The 24,029-nt window shown below is 52.5% G+C and overlaps 3 protein-coding genes across 9 annotated transcripts; 2 read left to right on the top strand and 1 right to left on the bottom strand.

Moving 5' to 3' along the window:
• Window positions 1–151: 151 nt before the first annotated feature.
• On the top strand, window positions 152–15,270 carry GANAB (glucosidase II alpha subunit). 4 transcript variants are annotated; one of them, XM_008532169.2, is made up of 25 exons: window positions 152–266; window positions 2,966–3,070; window positions 3,199–3,307; window positions 3,549–3,676; window positions 6,387–6,566; window positions 7,013–7,078; window positions 7,885–7,954; window positions 8,128–8,215; window positions 8,301–8,397; window positions 8,620–8,800; window positions 9,401–9,554; window positions 9,779–10,014; window positions 10,097–10,223; window positions 10,329–10,408; window positions 10,694–10,837; window positions 10,940–11,036; window positions 11,348–11,449; window positions 11,620–11,863; window positions 12,760–12,824; window positions 12,993–13,069; window positions 13,174–13,248; window positions 13,426–13,539; window positions 13,663–13,775; window positions 13,942–14,042; window positions 14,165–15,270. In XM_008532169.2, exons 1-25 carry the CDS (start codon window positions 229–231, stop codon window positions 14,272–14,274), a joined length of 2,901 nt encoding a protein of 966 aa, XP_008530391.1. In that variant the 5' UTR covers window positions 152–228; the 3' UTR covers window positions 14,275–15,270. The 4 variants fall into 4 exon arrangements, with proteins under 4 accessions (XP_008530391.1, XP_008530392.1, XP_070421265.1 ...); XM_070565164.1 differs by having other exon boundaries at window positions 224–1,070; XM_008532170.2 differs by lacking the exon at window positions 7,013–7,078.
• Window positions 15,271–17,011: 1,741 nt separating this feature from the next.
• B3GAT3 (beta-1,3-glucuronyltransferase 3) lies at window positions 17,012–21,579 on the top strand. 2 transcript variants are annotated; one of them, XM_070565175.1, is made up of 6 exons: window positions 17,088–17,311; window positions 18,430–18,604; window positions 19,824–19,896; window positions 19,990–20,184; window positions 20,375–20,665; window positions 21,078–21,579. In XM_070565175.1, exons 1-6 carry the CDS (start codon window positions 17,230–17,232, stop codon window positions 21,174–21,176), a joined length of 915 nt encoding a protein of 304 aa, XP_070421276.1. In that variant the 5' UTR covers window positions 17,088–17,229; the 3' UTR covers window positions 21,177–21,579. The 2 variants fall into 2 exon arrangements, with proteins under 2 accessions (XP_070421275.1, XP_070421276.1); XM_070565174.1 differs by having other exon boundaries at window positions 17,012–17,311; window positions 19,824–20,184.
• A 147-nt stretch (window positions 21,580–21,726) lies between these two features.
• ROM1 (retinal outer segment membrane protein 1) lies at window positions 21,727–24,026 on the bottom strand. Of its 3 annotated transcripts, none has more exons than XM_008532166.2 (3): window positions 22,941–24,026; window positions 22,337–22,583; window positions 21,727–22,224 (listed from the first exon to the last, which is right to left on the bottom strand). In XM_008532166.2, exons 1-3 carry the CDS (start codon window positions 23,528–23,530, stop codon window positions 22,006–22,008), a joined length of 1,056 nt encoding a protein of 351 aa, XP_008530388.2. In that variant the 5' UTR covers window positions 23,531–24,026; the 3' UTR covers window positions 21,727–22,005. The 3 variants fall into 3 exon arrangements, with proteins under 3 accessions (XP_008530388.2, XP_070421274.1, XP_070421273.1); XM_070565173.1 differs by having other exon boundaries at window positions 23,037–23,907; XM_070565172.1 differs by having other exon boundaries at window positions 22,337–22,640; window positions 22,941–23,731.
• Between the last annotated feature and the right edge of the window lie 3 nt (window positions 24,027–24,029).

Raw genomic sequence — 24,029 nt, 5'->3', positions numbered from 1 at the left:
GACAGCGCCTGGCTCTGGCCAAGCCCAACCCCGGCTTCAGGCCCCGCCTCCGGCCCCGGGCCCGCCCCCTGCAAGTATTTAGAGCGCGCGCTCAGCCAATGGGGCTGCCGTCCGGCCGCTCCCGGCCCAGGCCAATCAGAAGGCCGGAAGGGGCGGGCGCTAAGATACGTGGCTCAACGCGCGCGGGGGGAGGGGAGGCTCGGGGTCAAGGAGCAAACCCGGCACAAGATGGCGGCGGTAGCGGCAGTGGCGGCGCGTAGGAGGCGGTGAGGAGCCCGGAACCCGGGGTCGCTCCCGGGACGCCCCCAGAGCCCCCAAACCCCATATCGCTCATCCTTGTATGTCCTCCCGAGACTCTGCCACCCGCGGCCTCGTGAGAACCCTTTGTGTCTCTGGAGGCGGCCTCAGGCGCCCACAGCCTCCTCGCGATACATCCGCGCGGCGTTGGGGGACCTTGCCTCTGGGGTTTCCCGCTGCGGCCCGGTGGCTCAAGAAGGCCGCAGCGGTGCGCTCTTGTTGGCCTTGGCCGCTCAGCCGCCGCCCTCCCCTGGCGGCTCGCGGCTGTTAACGCTGCCGCCTCCTTCCTGCAGTGCGCGGGGCCGTCGGGGTGGGGGACGAGAGGCGGCCCGGCCTCCACGAGCCTCCTGCCCTGCGGCCCCTCGGCCGGGCTGGAAGCTCCACGGCCCGCAGTCCCGCCTGCACTGCCCTTCTTGTCTTCCCCCGAGAGTCCCGGACCCTGCCCTGCCCTGCCCTTGTCTTCACGTGGACACCGGCCCGGGCTTGTTCGGTGTTCACGGTCGCCGGGCACGGCTGGGGCAGGATCCAGTAAGTTCACAGCCTGCCTTGATGATGTTGCTGAAACACCACATGTAGTCGAATGGTTTGGTCTGCGCTCTCGAGTTTATATTACCGAAAAAACGCTTCGAAACAATCTCTGGCGCCACAATGCGTTTAGTACCGGGACCTAACGGATGTACTGGGGTGGGAGAGGCATGTACAGTCAGCAGCAGTGAAAAAGGCGTGGATCGTAAACTCAACTCTGGAAGCCTGTGATCTGAAACAATAAATGGGTACAACTTGCTCTGCGGCTCATTCTCGATTTTGGTTTATGACCACTTCTTGCTCAGGGGCGTTCAAGGCATCCCTGGGTTCCTAGGACCTTTCGACAGGTCACATCTGAAAGATCTTTTAGAAATTCTATCCCCCATTGGCATCTCTCCAAACCCATTTTATAGATTGTGCAAATAGGACTCCGTAGGGTATTTAACTCACTGTTTACTACTGCTTTGGGCAGGTGGATATGGGGTCAGTGGTTCAGGGTGCCTTCTGCAGTCACTCCTCAGGACCTGGGCTACATAACTTGGTGCTGAGTTTTCTAATAGCATTTCTGCTGCTTGTTCTGTTGCTGCTTATTTCTGCTTGGCGTATTAAACCACGATGCCTGGTGTTTTCCTAGCCTTCCTGTCTGGCCTGGCTTGCTTTGCACATTTTTCTGGAACTGGAGGGCTTAACTGTGTTCTCTCATCTTTCCGGTGACTTTCTTTACCTTTAGCTTTCATGCAGATACTGAGGCTAATGTTGGATATAATGTGTATAGTAGGCCCTATTGTTTAGTCACTGTATTAGCAGTTTGCTAAGTTTTACTGCTTAGAAGAATCTTGTGTTTTTGTTTTTTTTCTCTGCTATTTGGAACACTTTCTCAGTGTGGGTCTGGACCACCTATGTCAGTCAGTGGGAGAGCATGTTTAAAATGCAGATTTCCTGAAGCTCAGGAATCTTCATTTAATAAGCACCGCAGGTGATTCTTAACAGACACTAGAGATTGAAAACCGCTGTTTAGGGTTTACTCAGAATGGATGAATACGTCCTTTAAACTAATTGTTGAAATAAGCCTGTTAGCCCCTTGTCTGTCATTTGATAGCACTTTGGGGCAGTTACAGTTTGTGGTAACTTTGAGGTGATGGTCCTCAGTGAGGCAGGCCCTGCTGGTGGTAGTGTGCTGTATTGTGCATCATGAAGTACACGGGCAGAGCTGAGTTCAATCCCAGTTTCCCCCCTTACCAGCTGTTCAGTCTTGGATGAATTATTGAACCTTTTCTGTGTCAATTTTCCCATCTGGGGAAAACGCCAACCCTACATTCACCCAGAAAACAATGAAAGACAGGGAAAAGAGGTAGTGAGTATAAAGAAATGGCTCTGAATCATCGTTGCCCATTAGAGTTTTTTAGGGAGCTTTTGAAAAAACTCTGATGCACAGGCTGCGCTTTAGCCCAATTAGATCAGAATCTGAAGGTGAGACCTGGGCATTGACACTTTAGAAAATTGCAGGCAGACTTGAAAACCAGGGATCTAAAACAGTTAGCCAGGCCCCGGGGGTTCATTAGGACTCAATAAATGTTAGCTATTGTTATTGTTTTCAGGCTTAGGTGGTGATAGTGGTGACTTATTTTGGAGATACAGGAGTGGACATCAGAGGAGCAGGGTGTCTATGGTGCTAGAGATGTTAGGACCTGAGGAACTGTGACGCGTAGACTGGCTGTGAGGGTACCTCTTGAACTTTTTCGCTGTAGCTCCACCCAGTGCCTTGCCCCTGGAAACGCATGGCTTACTTTGTTTCTCTGTTCCACACACGGTACCACTACTTCTCCTGGGACTAGCTGTTACTGCTCCTTTCCTCTGAGAGGCTGATGTAACCAGAGTCAATACCAGGGCCTCTGAAGGCGAAAGATCCTTTGTCCATTTCCTCTGCCTTTTGAAGGGAAAGTGTGAATGAGCCAACTCCTCAGACCTGACATTTCACTCCATGTCCACTCTGTCTTTTTTAAATTTAATGGAACTCCATCTTTCTCCCCTCTTTCCTGAGCTGTCATTTAGGGTTATGGCAGGAAGAGGCCTTTACCTCAGAAGGGGGGCCCTTTCTAGCCCCAAGTGCTGATTGTTCCTTCTTTGTCCTTTTTCTCCTTAGGTCTTGGACAGGTTTGGTACTGGCTTGTTTAGGGGTTCTCCTGGGAATTAGCCTTGCTGTGGATAGAAGCAACTTTAAGACCTGTGAAGAGAGTTCCTTTTGCAAGTATGATATTTCTAAGAGAGTAGGATGGAAAATAGGGTAATGGGGGAGGTGTCTGTGGCGGCTGGGCTGGCCCGGAACACTGAAGCTGATGGGACCTAGGGACCCTTCATAACCATTTCATTTGGCAGGCGACAGCGAAGCGTACGACCAGGCCTCTCACCATATCGAGCTTTGCTGGACTCTCTGCAGCTTGGTCCTGATGCCCTTACAGTCCATCTGATGAACGAGGTCACCAAGGTCAGGGGAGAAAAGGAAGAATCTGGTGGGGGTGGGGACATGGCTAAGGGATAATTGCGAAGGGGGAACGGGCAGCGTGTCCTAGCCTAATCTGAGGACTTTTAATTTGTGAGGAATTCAGATATCAGGCCCCTTAGGCAAAGGGCTAGAAGGAGTAGACACTTCAGGAGGGAATGGGTTCTGAGGGCATTCCATGGTGTAGCCCTCTGCTTTCTCCAGATCCAAACCTCTGCCCTCACAGGTATTGCTGGTGCTGGAGCTTCAGGGGCTTCAAAAGAACATGACTCGGATCAGGATTGATGAACTGGAGCCCCGGCGGCCCCGATACCGTGTGCCAGACGTGTTGGTGGCTGATCCCCCCACAGCTCGGTAAATTTTTCCTGAGAAACGTATCCATCTCTATGGCCCTTTTCTCCTTCCTGAAAAGCCTTTATTTGGCAGCTGCCTTTCTTTCCCACATTAGAATAATGGCTGACTAGCACCTCGCCACTCTCTTCAACCTCTTCCCATCTCTTCCTCTGTTTCACTTATTTTCTCTTTCCCCCTTTATTTTCATTCATTCAGCAGATACTGCTTTCTCTTCTGTGCCAGGCCTGGTCTGGGTGCTAGCAATACAAGAGGACATAAACAAGGCACAGACCTTGCCCTCCAGGAATATAGTGTCTCTGTGGTTGGTTCCTTCCTCCCTCCCTTCCCCTTGACTTTTATTTTTTTCTGCCTTCCTTCCTTCCTTTTCTTTTTCCTCAGATATTCAGGGTGGGATTATTCAAATTCTTAGGTTATGACACACTGTCATCCTTCTTCCATGCATGGCTCTGTATTAAGTACTTAATTTAGAAAAAACATAAACCTTCCACTCACCCCAACCATATACTTCTCACTGTCCTGTACCACTGACTCCCCCAGAAATGGTTGTTATTTTAAAGTTTGTCATTCCCTTGGGTTTTTGTTCTTATAGTTGTATCGTGTGTATATGTATATAAACACATACATACGTGCCTAAGCAGTAAATTATGTGGTTTTATTTGTTTTTGAGCTTTATAGGGAAAGTATCTCAGTGGATGTCTTCTGGGATTTCCTTTTTTCCCATCAGTTTAACTGTCACATGTAACTCTAGTAATTCATTTTTGTTGGTATATAATGCTGTATGAATATATCCCAACTTATTCATTTGTGTGTTGATTAGCATTTGTGTTGTTTCCAGTGTTTTTCTGTTCAAACTATTGACATCAACATTCTTGTCCCTGGCTCCTGTGTCCATGTGCAGGAGTTCATCTTTGGGATCTACCTGGGAGAGGAACTGCAGAGTTGTAGAATGTGGGAATTATCAATGTCCCAGGATAAAGCCAAAGTGTTTTACCAGTTAACGCTCCACCAGCAGTGTATAAGAGGCCTCATTGATCCACATCCTCCCCAATTCTCAGTACTCTTGGACCTAATTTTTGTCAGTAGGATGGGTGTAGAATGATACCATGTGGTAGTCTTGGCTTGGCTGCCTTTCCCCAGTTATTAATGAGATTGAGCATCTCTTCATAGGGTTATTGTCATTCTGGCTTACTCTTCTGTGAAATGGTAGTTCACAGCTATGCTCGTTTTCCTTTTTCCTTTTATGTTGTTTGTCCTTATTGGTTTGTAGAAATTCATTAGTCTTGATACTAATCCTTTATCATGTGTAGGTATTGCAGTTATCTTTTCACAGGTTGTAGCTTATCTCTTTATTTTCAAAAGATGCCTTGAAAAAAAGACTTTTTGGGGGCCAGCCTGGTGGTGCAGTGGTTAAGTTCGCACGTTCCGTTTTGGCAGCATGGGGTTCGCTGGTTCAGATCCCGGGTGCGGACATGGCATCGCTTAGCAAGCCATGCTGTGGTAGGCGTCCCACATATGAAGTAGAGGAAGATGGTTACGGATGTTAGCTCAGGGCCAGTCTTCCTAAGCAAAAAGAGGAGGATTGGCAGATATTAGCTCAAAGCTAATCTTCCTCAAAAAAATAAAGAAAAAAACTTTTTGCTTTAGAATAGTTTTAGTCTTACAGGAAAGTTGCAAGAATATTATGAGAATTCTTGTATACCCTGCACTCCTGTTTTCCCCTGTTGTTAACATGACTGTGGTACGTTTGTCATACCTGATGAGTTGATACCGTTATTATTAACTGGAGTCCATGCGTTATTCAGATTGCCTTAGTTTTTACCTAATGTTCTTTTTCTGTCCAAGATCCCATCCAGGACACCATATTATGTTTAGTTGTCTTGTCTCCTTAGGCTCCTCTAGACTGGGACAGTTTCTTGGACTTTTCCTGTTTTTGATGACCCTAAAGATGTCTTTCAATAAATAGAAATTCTGAATTTTCATGTTTTCCAATGTATCAGTTTTTTACTTTCTGGTGTTAGCGTTTTCTTTTCTTTTCTTTTTTTTTTTTTGAGGAAGATTAGCCCTGAGCTAGCATCTGCTGCCAATCCTCCTCTTTTTGCTGAGGAAGACTGGCCCTGAGCTAACATCCATGCCCATCTTCCTCTACTTTATATGTGGGACGCCTACCACAGTATGGCTTGCCAAGCAGTGCCATGTCCACACATGGCATCTGAACCAGCGAACCCCAGGCTGCCGAAACAGAACGTGCGCACTTAACCACTGTGCCACCTGGCCAGCCCCCTAGCATTTTCTAAGTTGTGTTTAGATAATCCTTCTCTACCTCAAGGTCAGAAAAACAGTTGTTTGTATTGTCCTCTAAAGATTTTACTTTTAAATTTTAAGGCATAATCTGTCTGGAGTTGACATTTGTATCTGATATGAGGAAGGAATATGATACTATTATTTTCCTAAAACTCTGTTTTTCCTCTCCATGAACGAATGGTCTTCTTGACCTCACTGAACTGCTGTGCCACCTCTGTTACATTGCAAATTTCTAAGTGTGCTTGGCTCTGTCTCCAGGCTCTTTATTTGGTTCCTTTGGTCAGTTTCTCTGTCCCTGCACTATTAGCACACTACGTGTAGTTCTAAGCAGGTCCCCTTTTCTTCTGAAGTGTCGTGACTGCTTTTGGTTCTTTGCTCTTCCTTATATCCCTTTCGATCTCTTTCCCAGGCTTTCCATCTCTGGCCGTGACGACAACAGTGTGGAGCTAACTGTGGCTGAGGGACCCTATAAAATCATCTTGACGGCGCGGCCATTCCGCCTTGACCTGTTAGAGGACCGCAGCCTTCTCCTCAGTGTCAATGCCCGAGGACTCTTACATTTTGAGCACCAGAGGGCCCCCAGGGTCTCGTGAGTACTGGGGTCAGGACTGAAGGGAACCTAGTGTGAAAGAGCCTATGGGTGTTGGGTCTGGCACTGGGTTCCTGGGAGGAGACAGGGAGGCAGGACAGCCAGCTAGGGGCTAGGGGCTGGGAGAAGCTGTTTATCAGAGAGGGTAGGAAGCAGACCCAGGTTGCAGTTTTCTCCATTTCCTGTACAGACCAGGAGGCAGTTACTTTTGTCCCTGAGCTGTACCCTGGGCACCTCCTCGGGGAGGCCTGCCTGGGTCTGCCTTTCCCTCTTCCCGTTCTCATACCATCACATTTCCCAGATTTATTTTCTTCCTTTTTTTTTTTAAATTTCTTTTCTCCCCCATCTCTGGAAGTTTGTCGACTGAAACTCACTTTTATGTTTCTGTTTTTGTGTTGGTTTTGTGCCTCCTTTTCCCCTTCCCTACCCATCTCCTCCTGCCCCAGTTTCTCGGATAAAGTTAGTCTCACGCTCGGTAGCATATGGGATAAGATCAAGAACCTTTTCTCTAGGTAAATCCATGGCCACTGGTACTGTATCTGTTCCTTTGCCCCCCTTCATTCTGGCCCCCAGGGGAAGATGCCCCAGACCCTTCCAGGCCCCGTGCTTCACTCACCACTCTTTCCCCAGCTACGTGGTATCTGGTCCCTGTTCCTTGTTCCTTTGGCTGGGAGACCCCTGGGAGAAGGAAGATGAAATGTTGGAAGTCCTTAAGGAATGTAGGGAGCTTCTTGCTTTGCCAAGGGGTGGAGAGATGCTGCCTATTGCCGGGGTTCTTGGCTCTCAGCTGGGGTGCACTGAGGCTTTGGGCAGAGCTGTTTGCCAGCTGCTCTTGAAAGCATTCTTTGGCAGAACCTCTTGTTTGAGTCCTCGCATATCTGTAGAAGCTTGACCGTGCTATGACCCACTTGCCTTTGCAAAACCCTGTGTCAGGCCAAGAGGCTGAGGCCCAGTGAGGGCAGTTGGGGCCAGAGTCTCTTGGTGGAGGCCGCAGAGAGCCAGGCGTGACATTCTGAACCTAGGCCCTTGAACCTGCCTGTCTCTTCTGGAATGCTGGCAGAGGCTGGTGATTTGGGCCTGTGTATGGAAGGCACCTCCTGGTGGCATTTATTGCTCATTTCCCTTTCTCATTTCTCTCCCCATCCTTTGCACACTTATCTGCTCACTGGGGTCACTCTCCAAGCTTTAACATTCAGTCCCTTCCTCCAATGCCTTCGTTCCTTTGGACCCTTGGCTCTCTATTCCCTCACCCCTCCTTCCACTAGCCCCTCGTCCCTGCCCCCTCTGGATTGGAGCAGACAGCTCTCCTACCTTCCAGGCAAGGATCAAAAGACCCAGCTGAGGGCGATGGGGCCCAGCCCGAGGAAACACCTGGGGATGGTGACAAGGCAAGTTGGTGGGGCTGGGTGGTGGAGCACAGAGCTGCCTGGGAGGTTGGAGGGGAAAGGCCCACAAGAAACTTGAGCTTAGTCTCGCCATCAGGGATGGGATTTAGAAAAGGGGCTGGGGAAGAGGGAGAACTGGTGTGTGATTGGGTACTGGTCTGCATTCCTCCTTGCAGCCAGAGGAGACCCAGGGAAGGGCAGACAAAGATGAGCCAGGAGCCTGGGAAGAGACATTCAAAACTCACTCTGATAGCAAGCCATATGGTGAGTGACGAGCGAGCCTTGGGCAGGGGCGCAGGAGTGCTGGCCAAGCAGAAACTCTGGAGCTCATCTTTTGCTTTCCTTCCAGGCCCCATGTCTGTGGGTTTGGACTTCTCTCTGCCTGGCATGGAGCATGTGTATGGGATCCCTGAGCATGCAGACAGCCTGAGGCTGAAGGTCACTGAGTGAGTCCCATGGTGACATCAGGATATAGGGGGAAAGGGGTCGGAAGCCAGGGCTGTGGGGAGATGTGCATGGATTACTTTCTGTGCTCAGGTCACTGTTGGTGATTGGAAAATTCTTCTTTGAAAAAGGGCAGAGGGGTCCATTCTTCTCCCTTACCTGTGTCTGTGGGATGGAGGTTGTGTGTGCCACAGCCTGGGGCCAGTTTGTCTGTCTGCCTGCAGGGGTGGGGAGCCGTATCGCCTCTACAATTTGGATGTGTTCCAGTACGAGCTGTACAACCCTATGGCCCTGTACGGGTCTGTGCCTGTGCTCCTGGCACACAGCCCTCATCGGGACCTGGGCATCTTCTGGCTCAACGTCGCAGAGACCTGGGTTGACATATCCTCCAACACTGCGGGGAAGGTGAGAGCATAGGCATGGAGCAATAAGGGAGTGAGTCGTCAGGCCTGGAGACAAATGGGTGTGCTAGGGACCTTAGCCTTGAAAATTCAGGCTGCTGGGGTAGCCTATTTGGATAACCTGTTTAGGGACGACATGAGAGAAGGGGCCCTGGGCCTTGTGAGCAGCATTTGAGTTCCCCAGTCACTCTCAGAAGACAAACTCATGGGGAAGGTATAGCCCTTTCTGCATTATCATTATATTTGTTATTGAGTATGCATTATATGCTAGATGCTTTTTCTAGGTGCTGGGGATATATTGCTCATTGAGTAGGAAAGGTCTTCATTCTCAGGGAGGAAGACAGACGTTAAATAGGTAGGCAAGATGAGTTCCGTGATAAGGGCTAAGAAAGAAGTGCCACGGTCACACAGTGGGGATGGAGGCAGTGTTGCTTCTGATGTGGGGGCTGGGAAAGCCTCACTGAAGAGGTGACATTTAGTCTCAGCCGAGAGTGATTCATTGGGAGCCAGCTGTCTGAGGACTCTGAGGAGAACACTGCTGCTTTGTATTTGGATTGGAGAATGAGAGGGTGGCCGTCAGACCTCTGTCCGGTTTTCTCTCCAGACCCTGTTTGGGAAGATGCTAGACTACCTGCAGGGCTCTGGGGAGACCCCACAGACAGATGTTCGCTGGATGTCGGAGAGTGGCATCATTGATGTCTTCCTGTTGCTTGGGCCCTCCGTCTTTGATGTCTTCCGGCAGTATGCAAGTCTCACAGGTACATGGCGTCCCGACTCTGTCGGCCAGCAGCCTCCTTTTCTGGCCCTTGTCTTGAGAGAGGGGTGACTGCATTTTCAGAAGTCTGGGCCTCGGCCTGTTCTCTAGCCGTGTACCCTTCAGCCTCCCTCTAGTTTATAAGCCTCCCTTGATTTCTGGGCATCCTCATTTGCCTCAGGTTGGGCCTCACCCCATTGTGACCCCCGTCCGTCACTGCACCTACAGGGACCCAGGCATTGCCCCCGCTCTTCTCCCTCGGCTACCACCAGAGCCGCTGGAACTACCGAGATGAGGCCGATGTGCTGGAAGTCGATCAGGGCTTCGACGATCACAACATGCCCTGCGATGTCATCTGGCTAGACATCGAGCACGCGGATGGCAAGCGCTACTTCACGTGGGACCCCAGCCGTTTCCCCCAGCCCCTCACCATGCTTGAGCACTTGGCCTCCAAGAGGCGGAAGGTAAGAGGACTGCAGCCATCATTAGTCTTCTCGGGCGTCCTAGCCCTGGAGACCTCTGACCACCCGTATTTCTTGCCCCCAGCTGGTGGCAATTGTGGACCCCCACATCAAGGTGGTCTCTGGCTACCGCGTACATGAAGAGTTGCAGAACCAGGGTCTATACGTTAAAACCCGGGATGGCTCTGACTACGAGGGCTGGTGCTGGCCAGGTAGGTTGGCCCAGAATTGAGGGAGAGGCTATTCAGAGACCAGGGAGGTAGAATGGTGGCTGTTTTGCCCATTGGGGGTTGAAAGCCACCCGTAACTTCTCCTAGGCGCAGCCGGTTACCCTGACTTCACCGATCCCACCATGAGGGCCTGGTGGGCTAACATGTTCAGCTTTGAGAATTATGAGGTATTGCAGCCCCTCCCCCAACCCATATCTATCTTTTCCCACCCTGCTCCTTGATTCAATCATTCTCTGCCTGCCAACCCTGCCATGGTTGGTTGCCTGTAATGTATCACGGGGCCTTGATGCCTTGATAATTCTGGGAAGGCCTTGAGAAATTTGTTTTTCTGGATTGCTAGGAGCTCTCTGCTCTGACACTGTTTGCTTTCTTCCTTTCTTCTGTCCTTTGTCTGCATTTGTTGTGTTCCTCCCCTCTGTCTTCTGTCTGCATTTTCTGCCTTGTGTTCTCAGGGCTCAGCTCCCAACCTTTATGTCTGGAATGACATGAATGAACCGTCTGTGTTCAATGGTCCTGAGGTCACCATGCTCAAAGATGCCCAGCATTACGGGGGCTGGGAACACCGGGACGTGCATAACATCTATGGCTTCTATGTGGTAAGGGGCTGAGAGAGGAGAGACTGAGGGCTGGGGATCTTTTACCAGATGATGGCTGGCTTTTGCTCCTCACTACCCCTCTTCTCTCCTCTCCCCACCCAGCACATGGCGACTGCTGATGGGCTGGTGCAGCGCTCCGGGGGCATAGAACGCCCCTTTGTCCTGAGCAGGGCTTTCTTCGCTGGTTCCCAGCGCTTTGGTAAGATTTGGAGAATAGAGCTGTGGCAGAGGGTGTGAAGGCCAGATCAGATGAGCCGTGGACCTGGGCCTGGTTCTTGGAAAATTCTCTTCACACAGCCATCCTCTTAGAGCCACAGCTGCATCCTCCCAGCTGTGCACTCTAAGGGGAGCCAGGGAGTGGGAGGTCTCTTCAAGTGCTCTTATGAACTCTCTCATCTTTGGCAGCACCTTGGGGGCCCCAGAGCAGATGTGGCAGGTCAGAGAGGTCAGTTATGTAAAAGGCTGAGCCCTTTTACTGTTTGCAAGCTCCTCCCCTCTTGTCTTCCTCAGGAGCCGTGTGGACCGGGGACAACACTGCTGAATGGGACCATTTGAAGATCTCTATCCCTATGTGTCTCAGCTTGGGGCTGGTGGGACTTTCCTTCTGTGGGGGTGAGAGGGGGAGGAATCTTGGTTTGGTGAGAGGGGGCAAGGTAGAGGGCACAGGACGTGGGCATGAAGAAAAAGAGCTGAGAGTCCAGGGTGGGGCCTTGGGGAGCTCCTTAGGCAGCTGCCCTCCTTCACTCTCTTTTCCAACCTGTTTCCTCCTTCTCCTCTCCCAGCGGATGTGGGTGGCTTCTTCAAAAATCCAGAGCCAGAGTTGCTTGTGCGCTGGTACCAGATGGGTGCCTACCAGCCATTCTACCGGGCACATGCCCACTTGGACACTGGGCGGCGAGAGCCATGGCTTTTACCCTCTCAGTACCATGACATGGTCCGAGATGCCTTGAACCAGCGGTATTCCTTGCTGCCCTTCTGGTACACTCTCTTCTATCAGGCCCATCGTGAAGGGATTCCTGTCATGAGGTGAGGCATTCTAATGATAGATTCCTATCATTAGAGTGGGCTGAGGTGGCTGAGGGACAGAAGGGAATGGGCTCTATCTCTGGGCCTCTTTTTCACTCAACAGAGCCTTGTAAAGGAGGGAAATCTGATTTCAAGGTCAAAGTAAGAAGAGACTAATGGAAATGAATAAGAGTAAACACGATCGAGGCCTTATGACATGCCAGGCATTGTTCATCACTGTCCCCAGAGCCTCAAACAAGGCAGACAAATGTCTTACCCTTGTGGAACTTACATTCTTAGGAGGAAGTCGGACATGTAAACAAATATATAAATAAGAAAATTGATAACATTGACAAGCTCCTTGAAAAAAACAGAAGAGGGTCATAGAATTAGGTTCCACGAGCAGCCTTTTTGAGAAGAAGGCCATGTGAGATGAGGCTGACTGATAAGTAAGAGAGACTTGTGATCTAGCGGAAGAATGTTCGAAGCAGAGGAGACTGCAAGTACAAAAATTCAAAAGTGGAAATGAGTTTGTCGTGTTCCAGGAATAGAAAAAAACAGTGTGTCTTTGGGGTAAGGAACCAGAGGGAGAGGTAGGAGATGAGGTGGGAGAGGAAAATACCACCTGATCCTGGAGGGCCTTTCAGGCCAGGGTACTGAAGTGGCCACTGGAAGGCTGCTGTGCAGGAAAAGTTTCAAGAGGGGCACGGGAGGACGAGGCAGGAAGTTGGGTTACGAAGTTAAACGACTAGACCAAGTTTAGGTTGCATAGCCGAGGCCTGAAGCCCGCCCCCACTGGGCTGTAAGCTCCTGGGTTCTACCCCTGTGTTATTCTTATTGCCAGTTCCTGGGGTTAGCATCTTTGACTTTTGCCAATACAGCAAGTGTCGTCTTTTCTTGTCTTGCTTCCTTCCTAGGCCCTTGTGGGTGAATTTTCCTCAGGATGTGACCACCTTCAGTATAGATGATCAGTTTCTGCTTGGTGAGAAATGGGGAGGACAGTTGGTGGCGGGTTGGGATAGGGCTGAGAAGAAGTAAGCACTTGTGGGAGGAGTGAGTGAGGCTGGCAGTACAAGGGGAGTGGGTGCTCTGGTGCTCCCTGTCTGGAAACTGATCTCCTCAGTTCAGAGTTGATTCTGGTGTGTTTCAGGGGATGCGTTGCTGGTTCACCCTGTATCAGACGCTGGGGCTCGTGGTGTTCAGGTCTATTTGCCTGGCGAAGGGGAGGTGAGTTAAGGAAGGGCATGGTGGGGAAAGATGGTGGAGGCCAAAGAAGAGAAATGGAATTGGGGCCCTGTGTAGTGAATGAGTATATCTCCTACCACTCACAGGTGTGGTATGACATTGAGAGCTACCAGAAGCATCATGGTCCCCAGACCCTATACCTGCCTGTAACTCTAAGCACTGTGAGTATGCCTGGCCCAGCTGCCAACTTCATCTGCCTGTAGGTTTCCAGAAGGGGAGGGAGAGTGTGATTTGGGGTCCAGTACCTAAGTGGGCACAGATGGGCAAGAGTGAAAGATGCTGCAGGACCCAAGGTTGGATAGTGGGGCAACTTCATCCCAGCACTGCTCTTGCCCCAGATCCCCGTGTTCCAGCGTGGAGGGACAATTGTGCCTCGATGGATGCGAGTACGGCGTTCTTCAGAATGTATGAAGGATGACCCCATCACTCTTTTTGTTGCACTCAGCCCACAGGTGAGTGCATAGGTAGGAAGCCTCCTCAACCATCTGCCTACTTTCCTAGGGTTCTGTCCCTTGGGGATGTGCCCCTCACTCCCTCTTGGGCTCAGGCTCTCACCTATCTCACTTCCTACTCAGGGTACGGCCCAAGGAGAGCTCTTTCTAGATGATGGGCACACGTTCAGCTATCAGACTCACAATGAGTTCCTGCTGCGTCGATTCTCATTCTCTGGCAACACCCTTGTCTCCAGGTAATGAGGTGCCCATTCTTCCTTGGCAGCCTCTGGAGGAGCCTTGGCCTCCGGGATGCTCATAGCTCACTGTTCTCTTTTCTTGAATCAGTACCTTGCTCTGGGTCTCCTTCCCTCTGCTCTGACATCTTTCTCCCTGATGGGCATCAATTTTTGCTTCTTCCAGCTCAGCAGACCCCAAAGGCCACTTTGAGACACCAATCTGGATTGAGCGGGTGGTGATAATAGGGGCTGGAAAGCCAGCAGCCGTGGTACTCCAGACAAAAGGTGAGTGAGTGATCTGGCCCCCACCCTGGGGCAGAGCTGGGGATACCTTGCCTGTAGGAAAGTAGTTGTTATGCTAGATAGCATGTTGCTATGACTTGCACTCTTTCTTCTTCTTCCACCAGGATCTCCTGAAACCCGGCTGTCCTTCCAGCATGACCCTGAGACCTCTGTGTTGATCCTGCGCAAGCCTGGTGTCAACGTAGCATCCGACTGGAGTATTCACCTGCAATAACCCAAGGGATGTTGTGGGGGTGGGAGGTGCTATGGTGATGATGAGAGTTACTCTTCCTTCTGCCTTGGAGTTTGACCCCCCGAGACTTCACCTTTCCCATCCCAAGACTCAGATTCTGTCAACATCTGGGCAGGATGAGAGGGCTGTCCCTGAGCTCTGAATTCCTCCGTGATCTCCTGACCTCTCCCACCCCTTTGACACCAAGTCTCCGTTCATCCACCAACACTGTTGCTCTAACTGGAGCACATCCGCCTGTGAAGACCTGCAGACCACAGGGCCCTTGCTTTCCCTTCTCCCTTCTTTTAGGGGCCCTGAGTCTCCTCCAGATCTTTTCCACTTAATGCCTCTTGTATGCTGATGTCATTTCTTGGAAGAAGATGAGGGCAGTGAGCTTTAGGGCTCTTTTTTCTCTTGCCCTTCCCTCCCCACCAAACTGCTCTTTCATTTCTTCCTCCTGGCTCTTCTCTGTCAACCCTCCCCTTTTTACACCCCACTGATACACTGGGACCACCCCTTACCTGATAAGGGATGAATGGATCCCTTATCCATGGAGGTTGCTGGAGAACAGCCTCTTCCCTCTTGTCCCAACCTTTCCTCTCCTCACTTCCTTCTAGAGCTGCTGCAGTTCTGACAGGGGCACTTCTACCTCCCGTGTCCCTTGGGGGAAAGAAGTTTCCATTCCTCCTTAAGAGGGGATAGGCATTAAACTTCTTTTGCCCCCTTTTTGTCCCCTTGAGGGGCATTCAAGATGGAGAAATCAGTTGTGGTTTCATCGAATCACGGTCACCTGTATTTATTGCTGGGAGAAGGCTGAGGGTGGGGGAGATGATCATGTGTGCCCAGGGTTGGCTTGAAGCCCTGGGTGGGGGGCGGGGGGTGGGGGGGAGATTAACTGGCAACCAGGGGGAATATTCCTGGGAATTTTTTTACTTCCTCTTGGCCCCCAGCTGTGAAAGGTTTTGATAAAAGGAGAAACAATAAAGATAAATAAATAACTGTCAGTGTCTGGATTCTGGTTCTGTCCTGAGTCACAGACCCTAGAAGCCTATGGGCCTGACATTTTCATGTACCTTCAGCATAAGCCTCATCAGTTCAGCAAAGTGAGTGCAAGCTTTCCTCAGCTTGCTACATGCCAATATGGAATAGAGGAGCCCAGCAAGGTTATCAGATTATTTATTTATGCATTCATTCATTTATTGAGGAAGATCAGCCCTGAGCTAACATCTGCTGCCAATCCTCCTCTTTTTGCTGAGGAAGACTGGTCCTGAGCTAACGTCTATGCCCGTCTTCCTCCAGTTTATATGTGGCATGCCTGCCATATCATGGCTTGATGAGTGGTGCCATGTCCACACCTGGGATCCGAACCAGCGGACCTCAGGCGGCCGAAGTGAAACGTGTGAACTTAACCACTGTGCCACCAGGCCAGCCCCAGATTTTTTTTTTAAAGATTTTATTTTTCTTCCTTCTCCCCAAAGTCCCCCAGTACATAGTTGTATATTCTAATTGTAGGTCCCTCTAGCTGTGTCAAGCGGGATGCCACCTGAGCATGGCCTGATGAGTGATGCATAGGTCTGCGCCCAGGATCCAAACCGGGGAAACCCCAGGCTGCTGAAGTGGAACGCCCGTGAACTCAACCACTTGGCCATGGGGTTGGCCTCAAGGTTATCAGATTTTAGTAGGCCTAGTTAATGGTGGTGACCAGAGCTGATGGGGTCCCTCTTAAGTAGAAATAGCTATATGGTCAGATGTTCTCACACTAAAAGTTGCTTCCTTTTAGCTAACAGCACTTAAAAAATTTCCCATTGTTGGGGCTGGCCCGGTGGCACATCAGTTAAGTTTGCATGTTCTGCTCCGGCAGCCTGGGGTTCACGCGTTCAGAACCCCGGGTGCAGACCTATGCTCTGCTTGACAAGCCATGCTTGTGGAAGGCGTTCCACATATAAAGTAGAGGAAGATGGGTATGGATGTTAGCTCAGGGCCAGTCTTCCTCAGCAAAAAGAGGAGGATTGGCAGCAGACATTAGCTCAGGGCTAATCTTCCTCAAGAAAAAAAAAATTTCCCATTCTTTTAGTGACGGGAAATAGTTTTCTTCATTTTGTAGACTGACCACAAGTCTTAGTGACTATGTTATAAGAAACAAGTTTGTTTTAGGAAAAATGACTGCTCAGGATGACTTGTGCCTGTGAGGAGGTAGGGGATGTGTTCATGGAATTCCTCAGTCCAAGAAATATTTCCAGTCGCTTTCCTGGGGAGATAGCCTCCTGCCTTGGCACCCCATCCCTGCCCCTGCCCCTTTGTTGTCTGTTGAAGAAATGTGGGCTAGAGGAAACAGTACAGATCCCAGAGTTAGGTATGTAGAAAGGACACAGGAGAAAATTGCACAATGGCAATTACATAGTTTTTTTTTTTTTTTTTTTATCAACCTTCATCTTTAAAATTGGGACAGTACCATCCATCAAAAGTTTATGGTGAGGATTATGACACCCAGCACCCTGGCACGTGATAGGCCCTAGACTTCATTCATTAGTGTAACAAGTATTTATTGAGCTACTGTTACTCCGTACTGTGACTGACGGGTGAATGAATGAATATAAGGAGAAAACTGACAGGGCCTGGAGGTCAAGTGGAAGGTCTCAGTCTTTCCCACGTGCTCTCACCGGGCTTCTGACCGCCGGCCTCGCGCGCTTGGCACGCCGGATGTGACGTCACCCACTCCCGTGGTTCCCAGAACCAAGCTGTGGGACCGGAAGTTAACCTGGGGGTGTGCAGGGTGACCGGAAGTGGGCCACGGCTCCGCCAGCCCCGGTCCCGGGAGCCAGTAGAGAAGAGCGCGAGGAAGGCGGGGCACGAGGCGGGGCCGCTGCAGGGGCGGGGTCTGCAGGCTGGCGGGAGGGGGGCGGGGACCCCTCCTCCCTGCCGGACCCCGCCTGCCCCGGCGCCGGCGGCGGCACGGCCATGAAGCTGAAGCTGAAGAACGTGTTTCTCGCCTACTTCCTGGTGTCGATCGCCGGCCTCCTCTACGCGCTGGTGCAGCTCGGTGAGCGGGGCGGGGCGGGGGTGCGGCGGGCTGGCCGGAGGGCGCCCGCCGCCGTGCATCCCGCCCTGGGGATGAACCCCCGTGCAGACACCATTCATCCGCTCGGCCCTCCGACAGCCGTCTGCGGCCGCCGGACGCGCGCCCCTCTAGAACGCGCCGTGGCTCCCGCCGCACCTCGGATGAAATCCAGACTCCTTCCCAGAGCCTGCAAGGCCCCGCATGATCCTGCCGCCGTCTGCCTCTCCAACCCCATTTCCTTCCCCCGTCTCTCTCTCTCTGCTCCAACCACACCGGCTTCATGACAGTTTCTCGAAAACCCTCGCTCATTGCTCTCTCCAGCTCTTAACCTGTTCCCTCTGCTTGCGATGCTTTTCTCCCAGCTGCCTCTTTCTCATCCTTCAGGTCTCAGCTCAAATGTCACCGCCTCAGAGAGGCCTTCCCTGACCACTTTAGCAAAAATAACTCTTCTTTTTCTGGATTGTCTTCTCTATCCTATTTGTTTCCTTCATGGCCCTTAGCACAGTTTGTAATGGTTTTATTAATTTCTTTGCTCAGTGTCTGCCTCCTTCACTCAACTCAACGCTCCATGAGGGCAGGGAACCGTGTCTGTTTTGTTCCCTGCTGCATCCCCAGCACCTAAGGCAGTGCCTCCCGGGAGGAGCATTCAATAAATATTTATCCAATGATGGAATCAATTAATTTAATGAGTCCTTGGTCACACAGCTGAGGGAACAGATTCAACCCTGCCTCTTATGCAGGGATTTAGAGACAGAGCCACTGCGTGATCCTCAGGTATTTGAAAGACTGTCCTGTTTTAGGAGATCAACTTGTTCTTTATGGCTCCGGAAAGCAAAATTAGGAACAGCGGGTAGAAAGGATGGAGGCAGATAATCAGCTCAGTGTCCAAATGAAAATTGTAACGGATGGAATTTATTAAAGTTTGAGAGGGGCTGCTAACTGAGGCAGTGAGTTCCCCACCACCAGAGGTGTAGAAAATGCTGTTATCAAAGTTGTGAGGAGATTCCTGCATTGGTTAGGAGTTGAAGGAGAAGGTATGGCCCTTTGGGATGCTGAACATGCTGTGGTTCTCTGCCTCCAACCCTGCTTCCTGGGACCAGGCCAGCCATGTGACTGCCTCCCTCCCCTGCGGGCCGCAGCAGAGCAGCTTCGGCAGAAGGATCTGAGGATTTCCCAGCTGCAAGCCGATCTCCGTCGCCCACCCCCTGCCCCTGCCCAGCCCCCTGAACCTGAGGCCCTGCCTACTATCTATGTTGTTACCCCCACCTATGCCAGGTATGGGCTCTGGTGCGCTCAAGAGGCCTGCATGGACCAAGAAGCTGGGGTGGATGATAAGGCGTTTGAGGAAGCCCTAGGCCAGGGGATATTCCTCAAACTAGGGCATGCCAAACAACATGATAAATGAAATACATCTTTACTCAAAGACTTGTGGGAAAATGGTGGTGGTTCTCTTAAAATGGACAGGGGTGTACTGTGAAGCAGAATACAAAATTCCTGCGAAATTTTAAGATAGAATAATAAAGTTGCAAAGAAATTTTGAGCTTGCCACTGAGTTCACTCTCTCTCCTTAGGGATCCTTTGGTGAGAAAGTTTGAGAACCCCTTACTAAATTCAAGTAGAAAAGCGCTTGGCCCTACAGTCATACCAGGGTCTAGAAATAGTTACGCCAGTTATTGCAGTGTGTTTATTCTCTGCTAGGCGCTGTGATAAGTGCTTTCCTCTTTTTTTTTTTTTTTAATTAAAATGTAGCTTTGTTACTGATATGGACCAACTGGGGAATATGGTTTTGGATCTGTAGCCAAAGGGCCTCGTAACAGCACCCTGGAATCAAATGTTGACCCATTTAGGCAGAGGCAGCTCTTAGACCCTTTCCTCCTGCACATGTACACACCCACCATCAACCCTGGGCAGGCAGGCCCATCTGGAGGACGAAGAAGCCTAGAAGAGACTGGGCCAGACCTTCCCACTTCCTTGTCTAAACTCAGATAAATCATCTTCTCCTAGAGAGGGATAAGCCAAGAGGCTCCTCTAAATTCTTCTACCTGGAAACCCAAACACAGGAGGAAGAGAACCTCATCCTACTGGCGTCTTAGAAAGCCATTATTTAATCTTTAAAACAAAATTGTTATGAAGTACTTTTATTCTTATTTTATAGCCAAGGAAACTGAGGCTTGGGGAGATTGAGCCATTTTCCCCGGATGTCTCACCTAATAAGTTACAAAGCTGGCATTCAAACCCAGATCTGACCCCAAAGCCTATGTCCTTAACTTACAGCCCCCCACAGTCAGAGCCCTGGGGTTGAGGTGGGTGACAGACATGGACTGGAAAAACAGGGCAGTTGTCAGCATTGACAGGCAAGAAAGGGAATTTGGGTATTGGTCGGGGAAAGGTCATGTGGGATGCTAGAAGTGGCCCAGGAGAAGCTATGTATACTGGCTGGAGTGGGCAAATGGTGCCTACCCCTCTCCCTTCTGCTGCATCTCTCCCCTTGCAGGCTGGTGCAGAAGGCGGAGCTGGTGCGGCTGTCCCAGACACTGAGCCTGGTGCCCCGGCTGCATTGGCTACTGGTAGAGGACGCTGAGAGCCCCACCCCATTGGTCTCTGGGCTGCTGGCTGCCTCTGGCCTCCTCTTCACACACCTGGCTGTTCTCACCCCCAAGGCCCAGCGGCTCCGGGAGGGCGAGCCAGGCTGGGTTCGGCCCCGTGGTGTCGAGCAGCGGAACAGGGCCCTGGACTGGCTCCGAGGTGGAGGGGGTGCCGTAGGGGGAGAGAAGGACCCACCCCCGCCGGGGACCCGAGGAGTTGTTTACTTTGCTGACGATGACAACACCTACAGCCGGGAACTCTTTGAGGAGGTGAGCACTGGGATAAGGATGGGGAAAGAGGCCAAGTGGGGCCAGCTTCATCTGTTGCCTTGGTTACCACTGTTGGTCCAGGCTACTGGATGAGGAGGGGGGAACAATGGGGCAGAGTGACCCAAGTGGTCCTTCCTGATGCTCGCTATCCCCTGGGTTACCCCGTTTCTTCTCTCCTGACCTCTGTTAGATGCGCTGGACCCGTGGTGTCTCAGTGTGGCCAGTTGGGCTTGTGGGCGGCCTGCGATTTGAGGGCCCTCGGGTACAAGATGGTCGGGTCGTGGGCTTCCACACGGCATGGGAGCCCAACAGGCCCTTCCCATTGGATATGGCGGGATTCGCTGTTGCCCTGCCCTTGCTATTGGCTAAGCCCAATGCCCAGTTTGATGCTGCTGCTCCCCGGGGCCACCTGGAGAGCAGTCTCCTGAGCCACCTCGTGGATCCCAAGGACCTAGAGCCACGGGCTGCCAACTGCACTCGGGTAAGGGGCTGGAGGTGGGCACAGAAACCTGGCTCTGGGATGGATGGGGGATGGGAAGAGTGGGAGTGAGGCCCTGGGGAGAAGGACGAAAAGATGGCTGTTTGAACCAGGAGGGATCTTCCAGAGCCCAGATTCAACCTTGCTTACTCTACTGAAGGGGAAGCTGGGAGCCAGGAAGGAAAGTGGTCTCCTGCCACTGTGTCTCCCCAAGTCCTGGGTACCCATGTGGCGCAGAGAGGGGAAGGGGTAAGGCCCCATTTAAGGAATACTAAAGCCTCCCCCTACCCTGCCCTTTCACACTTTGCAGCCAACACTTGGTTTGTAAAGGGGCTGGAGAATCTGTTCTACACTGAGGGCCCCAGAGGCCTGGCTCCAGCCAGGCCTGGCTCTAACCGAAACCCTCCCGGGACAGGTTCTGGTGTGGCATACGCGGACAGAGAAGCCCAAGATGAAGCAAGAGGAGCAGCTACAGCGGCAGGGCCGAGGCTCAGATCCAGCCGTTGAGGTGTGATGGCGGCCCCATCCCGCCCCCCACCTCATCAGGCACAGAGCTGGGGGACTGAGCCTCTGGCCTGCCCAGGATGTGGTTTTCCAAGTCCTGACCCCTCAGAGCCAGGGGCGGCCCCTCTGCCCCTTCAGCCCCAGGGCGTAGCCCAGCTGCTTCTCCCCTCCCCCAGCCTGCCATGTGGCACTGCCCACAGGCTGGGGACAAGCGGCCCTTGTATTGAGCCAGATTGGCCCTGTCTGGGGCGGAGCAAAAGGACAGAAAGACTCAGGAGGGAGGGCGCCTGAGTAACTGGGTAACTTATTGAGGCTGGGCATGCACTGGGGGGCTGGAGGAGCTGGGCTGGACCCTCCCCACCTGAGCATGCTGACCCCCTTCCTACCTCCAGAATAAAAAATCTCAACCTGGAGGGGTCACTGTTTTCCTTCGCTTCCCACGTCTGGTTCTTGCACTCTGATCCTTACCACGGTCCAAACTTTGTCATCCTGGCTTCTCTATCAGACAGAAATCAGTTCTCTCAGGGACCCCAACCCAGATGAAGAGAGAGATCGGTGGCTTCAGTCCAAAAGCTTTATTGAGTCTGTGCACCAGAAGCAATCTCCAGTCCTTGTCATCGCCCTGTTTTCCTCTGTTCCCTGGTGGTTCGGCCACAGGGGCTGGGCTCTAGGATACCAGGTTTTCTCTCCTACCCCCGTCCAGCTCACTGACTATCTTTAACCCCTCTAATCCCAGGGCCCCCCCTCCCCGAGAGCCTTGGTAAGGAGTTGTGAGGTTTCCTGTCTTGTCCATCCCTCCCCTTCCCCCCCTCCCAATGCCCACCCCAAGCTCTAGGCCACTAGGCCTCAGGTAGACCCTCCTTAGGAGGGGCCTCTAGTGATGGGGCCTCCTCAGGTGCTGGCCTGTGGGCAACCCCTCCCTTTAGCCATGCTGTTTTCAGCATGCCTTTCAGCCCACTAGGAAAGAGATAGCCCTGTGTTTCTCCCTCCCCATTGATGACTCCTCCAAGCCCCTCCAGTGCTGTTTGCAAGTACCGCAGGCCCAGGAGCACCAGAGTCTGTGGGGAAAGCAAGGGAAAGAGGTCAGTGAGGGTTGGCCGTTCCAGGGGCCCCAGTGAGGCAGTGAGGAGGCCCAGATGGAGGGAGGCCTCAGACACGTTGCTGACTCACCTGCAGCACAAAGGTGACAGCCAGCATGCTGCCCAGTGTGCTTGCCAACCCTTGCAGCTGCCCCAGCAGCACACCATGGCATCCTTGGTCCCAGAGATTTAGGTTGGGTTGTCGGGGATCGAAGAGGGGGTGAGCATGTGGGTCTGAGAGCTGGCTTTGCAGGCAAGGCCTGGGTGAGTGGGGGTTGCAGCAAGAGAAAGGGACCCCGTCAATCAGATATAGGCCTTCCACATTGCTCTGGATCCGGCTGCAAAGGGAGGGCCAGGGTGTTAGGATGTCTGGAGATAAGAGGCCTGGGGAGATGCTGCAGGGCACAGGAGTTGAGAAGGGAAAAAAGTAAGATGTTTACTGACTGCTTTACTGGGTGCTAGGCATGCATAATTCATTTATCTTCACAAAACTCCCTATGATAAGTACTATTACCATCTCCATTTCACAGGTGAGGAAATGGAGCCAGAGCAGTTTGGTAACATGCCCTGGGTCACACAGCTAATACATGACAGAGCTGTAACCCATTCTCCCAACCACTATGCTCTATTTATGGCCTGTCCAGGTGAGGGGTTTCAAGGGAGGAGGAGGAGGAGGGAAGAAGCAAATCACTCACTCAACCACGTCCTGGTCATTGGGATCCAGGTAACGGCTGCTGACCCACTGGATCCCAAACCAATCCTTGTACCCATGGCGTCCGCAGCAGTGGTACCTGAGCTGCAGCTCATCCAACAGCCGTTTGGCATGACAGTGTCCAGGCACCTCTGTGTCCTTGTAGTGAGCCAAGGCAGTCGCCAGGCCCTCCTCCAGCCCTATGTCCAGACTCCCAGGTAGAGCCAGGGCTAGCCCCAGGGCAAGGACCAGGAGCCCCCCGCCCCCAGCAGTGCTAGCCACCAGCAGTGGGCCCAGGACCCCTCGCCAGGGAGGGTATTGAGCTGCATCCAGACTGGCCCTGCTGGCTCCTGCACCCACCAGTCCTGTGCCCAGAGCCACTGCACCGGCTGCCAGGGCAACCTGAGGCAGGGCAGCAAATGGGCAGGAGGGAGCCAGGAAGGTGCCAAGGTGCCACAGCTGGACCAGGAGATGCCCGCTACAGAGGAGGGTGAGGCCACCAGCCAGCGCCAGAAGCCAGGAGAGGAGCCAGAGCCCCTGTGCCAGACGGATGCGGGGCTGGAGGGGCAGCACCAGGGGCAACACCGGCGCCATCTCCCATCTCTACCCAAGGGAGAGCAGAGCTGTCAGGGCTGGGGATTGGCCGGGGCAGGATGCTGAGTCAGCCCAGCTCGGCTTGAGCTGGGCTAATGCCACCCTGACCCCAATACCCTGGGCAGCCTCCCATCCCCAGCCTTAATAACTCGCCGCCTTGTCCCCTGCCAGCCGCAATTCGGGATGCCTTGGCCTTGCCCCTTAGGAAAAGTCCCTCCCCCAGGCAGAGGGCCTATTTCGTGACCCCGCCTCTGCCCCCTCGCGGAAGTGGGGAGGGAGGGCTGGTCGGCTCTGCCCTAGGGGCTAGGGGCTGGGGGGCGGAGACCTCGGGACCGCGCTGTCTCCCAGGTCCCCAGGGAATCCGGGGGCGGGGATCCGGAAGGGCCTGGAGGGCGGAGGCCTGGAGACGGCCTGGGGGTCAGCGGGTTGGCCCCGCCCGCGTGCTAAGCCGGGAGGCCCGGACAGGGAGGGGTTACCAGGCGGCCCGGCCCCCCCCACC

The sequence above is a fragment of the Equus przewalskii genome, chromosome 11 (assembly GCF_037783145.1).
Source record: "Equus przewalskii isolate Varuska chromosome 11, EquPr2, whole genome shotgun sequence".
Taxonomy (NCBI): domain Eukaryota; kingdom Metazoa; phylum Chordata; class Mammalia; order Perissodactyla; family Equidae; genus Equus; species Equus przewalskii.
The sequence above is the reverse complement of the archived record's forward strand: the minus strand, read 5'-3'. Positions and strand labels throughout refer to the sequence as shown.

Bases quoted from the DNA above. Each gene is read 5' to 3' on its own strand.
- GANAB (XM_008532169.2), top strand. From the start codon at position 229: ATGGCGGCGGTAGCGGCAGTGGCGGCGCGTAGGAGGCG. The intron at 6,567-7,012 runs GTGAGTACTGGG...CTCCTGCCCCAG, and splicing joins CAGAGGGCCCCCAGGGTCTC to TTTCTCGGATAAAGTTAGTC. The intron at 7,955-8,127 runs GCAAGTTGGTGG...TCCTCCTTGCAG, and splicing joins CACCTGGGGATGGTGACAAG to CCAGAGGAGACCCAGGGAAG.
- B3GAT3 (XM_070565174.1), top strand. From the start codon at position 17,230: ATGAAGCTGAAGCTGAAGAACGTGTTTCTCGCCTACTTCCTGGTGTCG. The intron at 17,312-18,429 runs GTGAGCGGGGCG...TCCTGGGACCAG, and splicing joins CTACGCGCTGGTGCAGCTCG to GCCAGCCATGTGACTGCCTC. The intron at 20,666-21,077 runs GTAAGGGGCTGG...CTCCCGGGACAG, and splicing joins GGGCTGCCAACTGCACTCGG to GTTCTGGTGTGGCATACGCG.
- ROM1 (XM_070565172.1), bottom strand. From the start codon at position 23,530: ATGGCGCCGGTGTTGCCCCTGGTGCTGCCCCTCCAGCCCCGCATCCGT. The intron at 22,641-22,940 runs GTGAGTGATTTG...TGTGCCCTGCAG, and splicing joins AATGACCAGGACGTGGTTGA to CATCTCCCCAGGCCTCTTAT. The intron at 22,225-22,336 runs GTGAGTCAGCAA...CTTTCCCCACAG, and splicing joins CTGTCACCTTTGTGCTGCAG to ACTCTGGTGCTCCTGGGCCT.